This window comes from Hyposmocoma kahamanoa, unplaced genomic scaffold (assembly GCF_003589595.1).
Source record: "Hyposmocoma kahamanoa isolate Upper Pololo Valley unplaced genomic scaffold, ASM358959v1 210, whole genome shotgun sequence".
Taxonomy (NCBI): domain Eukaryota; kingdom Metazoa; phylum Arthropoda; class Insecta; order Lepidoptera; family Cosmopterigidae; genus Hyposmocoma; species Hyposmocoma kahamanoa.
The window spans coordinates 4395023-4398896 of record NW_020653731.1 but is presented as its reverse complement, the minus strand read 5'-3'; the positions used below and the strand labels follow the sequence as shown (position 1 = coordinate 4398896).

Sequence of the window (3874 nt, the reverse complement as noted above, 5' to 3'; positions counted from 1 at the left end):
TTACACTCACAAAAGTGTACTCCAGTATGCAAAAAGCTTAACAAATCCAATTTACAAACAGCCCTTAAAACAAAGCCAAAACAGATTTCGCAAAAAAATGTCAGTAAATTAAAAGAAAATACAAAAAGTTTCCGACGCACAACTCATTAACCCCGTATCTCTTCCGGTGAAGTAATTGTTTATGTAGATGGGCTAGCTTGGAGTGTTCTACATTTTTCACACGGGAACAGATAAAAAATGGAATCTAATTTCAGGACCAAATGTTGGACATTTTCGATCCAAAGAAAGATCGTAAAGAATAAGAATGTAGTCGTTTTTAAAGTCGCTATTTAGAAGATAGAGATACCATCCATTATTCCATTGCTCATTTGTTAGCAATTGAAACAAAATGTAATTAAAAATAAAATGCCACGAAAACAGCACTATAGCTACAAACACGTGACGTCATTTGTATTAGTAAGTTTGTCTTACATATTTCTGCCGCCAAACAAGTAAGTCATTAGTAACAGTAAGTCATTAGTAACAGTAAGTCATTACTGTGTTCCGGTTTTGAAGGGTAAGGGTGCTGGTGAAAGTACAGGCACATGGGACTTGTAAACTTATGTCTCAGGGTGACGGCACAGATTACTTAATAGTTACTTCGTAAATGACAGGCGCAGTAGCAGAGCCCCTCAGATTTTTGCTGTCATGTACAGGCGTATAGCCTACCATGAGGCTACCTACCTACCACGACTTGTTCGTCCCGTCACTAGATATTATAAAAAAATTGTGTTAAGAACTTCTGAAAAAGGACCTTATGACTGTCACAACTTACCTACAACCACCATTTCGCCGGCTTTAATGTCTGTGTGGAACAGAGGCGCGTCAGCCGACACTTCGCACTGATATTCCCCTGTTAATGTCCTATCCACCTCCCGCAGGACCACGCGGTTCTGATCTGACGAAGCCACCTGGAAAAATGACAAAATAAGAGTACCTGACCATTACAGGAATCCCTAAGCTATGTGCCAGACAAACTAAACTTATAAAGGGAAACTTGATTTTTTAACTCTAATTCTGATTCGTTACCAGTTTTCTCAAATGACTAAAAATACAAAAATAAAGTACAAACATTAAGAATTTATATATTTTTTGTCTTCGTTTTTCATCCTTAGGAACTGGATAGACATGTAATGCGGGATACGATCTATATGGATACTGAGGCTTCGTATGTGCTGGCAGGTATGGGTGGCGCGGGTTCCCCTGCCTGCCGCTGCCTGAGTAGCCGAGAACCGCTAACGAGTTAAATATGGCCACTTCAGCCAGTGCACAGCTGTGGTGCAGAGCATAGCTTTGTGCTTTTTGCAGTGGATATCTCATTAAGGACCTTTCGGTGCGCTTAGTTGAAGCCACCGGCGAGCTACGAGGTGGCAGCTACTTCCACCAAAGAATAAGCATAGCCACCCAAAGAAAAAACATTGCCAGCTTTGTGGACGCAGTGTCCTTCCTTATTTACTTCCATATTCTATATCAATAGCTCCAATGAATATTCCATCAACTTAATTTTTGGATTCTATCTGTTTTTATTTTGTTTTTTGTTTATTCTTTTCACAAAGTTAGTTTTTTGTTTTTTCGAATTTTGTTTTGTGTTTCTTTTTTTTTACAAAATTTGGGGAGCATAATAATAGTAAATAAATATGGTTGTTTACAAAAATAATAGAAAATGACCAAAAAATAAAGTTTCCCTATGGAGAGGCCCGGGATGGAAGGCTCGTCTGGTGGCGAGCTTCACATTTGGAGTCGGAGGACCGATGTGTCTGCAGGTTGCGGCCAGCCGCTGGTTGGGACGGACTGACGGACGAGTGCAATAGCGTCCACCTACAGCAAAGAGGAGGAACATTCCGGGGGCTAGCGCGGTCGGGCTGCTCACCTTCTGGTTCAGCCCAGTCTCACATAATCCCGGCTCTGCGCCCGCGGGGCCGGGATATTTGTAAGCAGATTCCCCCGGGTCAACAAAAATAGAAAAAAAAAGGTTCATTGGAGGTATCGATTTCCATTATTGCAAACCATGAAAAAAATCGCAGTAAGCAATCGAATATATTTTGTATTATATACGAGTATCCGGATAGCAAGTTACGTAAGACTTGTGAAAACAATTTAATATTTTCTTGCAAAGGGAGTGCTTTCCTTTTTAGCTTTATTTTTATCACATAAGGTAAACCATGAAATTAGTGGGTACGTATCTTGCGCTCACATTGCGCGCCGAGACATAATCGGCTTTAGCCATAAGCAATATTACGGCACCGCTTTAAAGTTTCCCCGTAAAATTGTCTCAGTGATGTTTGAAATTTTCTCATATAAAACATATTACTTTTGCCGACTTAGGTACAATCTTTGAGATAGTCGTCTTAACTTGGTGTTGTAAAGTCAAAGCTATTTTAAATGTAAAGGAGGAATCGGGTACAGAGGACACTAGTGAAAAATAAGCAAAAAATATTCTTTCGGAAAGTGCGCTTTTCTCAGGCTACGAAGTTAAAGAAAAAAATCTCACATAGCACATATTACCTACTTTGCATCATATTATACTACTGAGGTAGTCATAATAATAAATAATAATAATAACGCACACACTCAACATAGCACTAGGGGAACCCTGTGTCGCGGGTACCATGGACACACACATAGACAACCACAAATTACACCCAAACTCACGAGAGAAATAAATGTAACCATACAAATATTTCTCCCGGCCCAGGAATCGAACCTGGGACCTCTGCGTGGCAGACCGGAATGGTAACCGTTCGGCTACAGAGGCAGTTGAATTATACTAATAATTGATGTTATATTACATACAAGGAAACAAAGTAAAGAGAAACCAAGCGAATAAAACGTATCGGAAAGTGCTCTTTTCACTTGGCTACGAAGCCAAAAGGAAGGAAAGAAGAAGCCAAAGAAGGAAGTACTATGTTTCGTAGATTAATTTTGAGGTTAATTACTAATTGCATCTCGTTTCTTTGTCTCATTGCTAGAATCATCATCAACCCAACATGCCACTGCCAGACACGGATCTTGAAATGCGAAGGAACCACGTGACTTCGAATAGTTTTGTATCATCTCTATACTACCTGATCCTGAAATGCGTAATTGTAAAAATTTTATACCTATGTTTAAGATAAAGTTTTGAAATACTTACATCAACCTTTATTTCCGCAACCGGAAAGACCTTCGTCGCCGGCGATTCTTTCGGTACGTATCGATAGAACTCGATCATGTTACGGTACCATCGAATAGAATACAGCTGCGCACCTTCGAGTTCGTATGAACACATGAGTTCTGCATCTCGCCCCGTCAGTACCGCTTGTGGGACGTGTATTTGGAGGGATTTCAGTGTGTTCACTGTACCTGTGGACAAAACACAGATTTTTTGTTTACTGCACATTAAACAAACTATTATGATTAAATATTTAGATGAAACTATTATAGTTATTTCTTACTTGTTTTTTTTATGATATCAAGTGGCGGAACGAACCAACTTATATCTCAGGGTGACAGGCGCAGTGAAAGGACCTCTCAGATCTTTGCGATTAAAAGCTCTAAGTGGCACTGCAACTGTTATGGATAGGCGAGTCGCTTACCACCAGGTGAACGACTTGGTCGTCCCGTCAATGGGTATTGAGAAAAAAATTTAGGCTGTACTAATATTTCTCCCAGCCCGGGAATCAAAACAGCATGGTAACCGTTAGGTCACGGAGGCACGTAATCTTGCTATCGAAATTTTAATGCAGGGAGTTTTCTAGTTTAAGATCAAATGATTAATTACAGTGATTACTTTTCATTCTCGTAATTAATCAAACCGCGAAATAATGAATACACCGCTTCTAAAGTACGATCTTAT

The 3874-nt window shown here is 39.8% G+C and overlaps 1 protein-coding gene across 1 annotated transcript in view; it reads right to left on the bottom strand.

Moving 5' to 3' along the window:
- The window catches only part of LOC113227486, an 18447-nt gene extending 15071 nt beyond the window's left edge, over positions 1-3376 (bottom strand). The window contains exons 1-2 of the mRNA XM_026460425.1: positions 3173-3376; positions 815-950 (exon numbers count right to left, since the gene is read on the bottom strand). Coding sequence (XP_026316210.1) covers positions 815-950; positions 3173-3307 — 271 coding nt within the window. The 5' untranslated portion in view covers positions 3308-3376. The remainder of the gene's footprint in view (positions 1-814; positions 951-3172) is intronic.
- Positions 3377-3874: the final 498 nt, after the last annotated feature.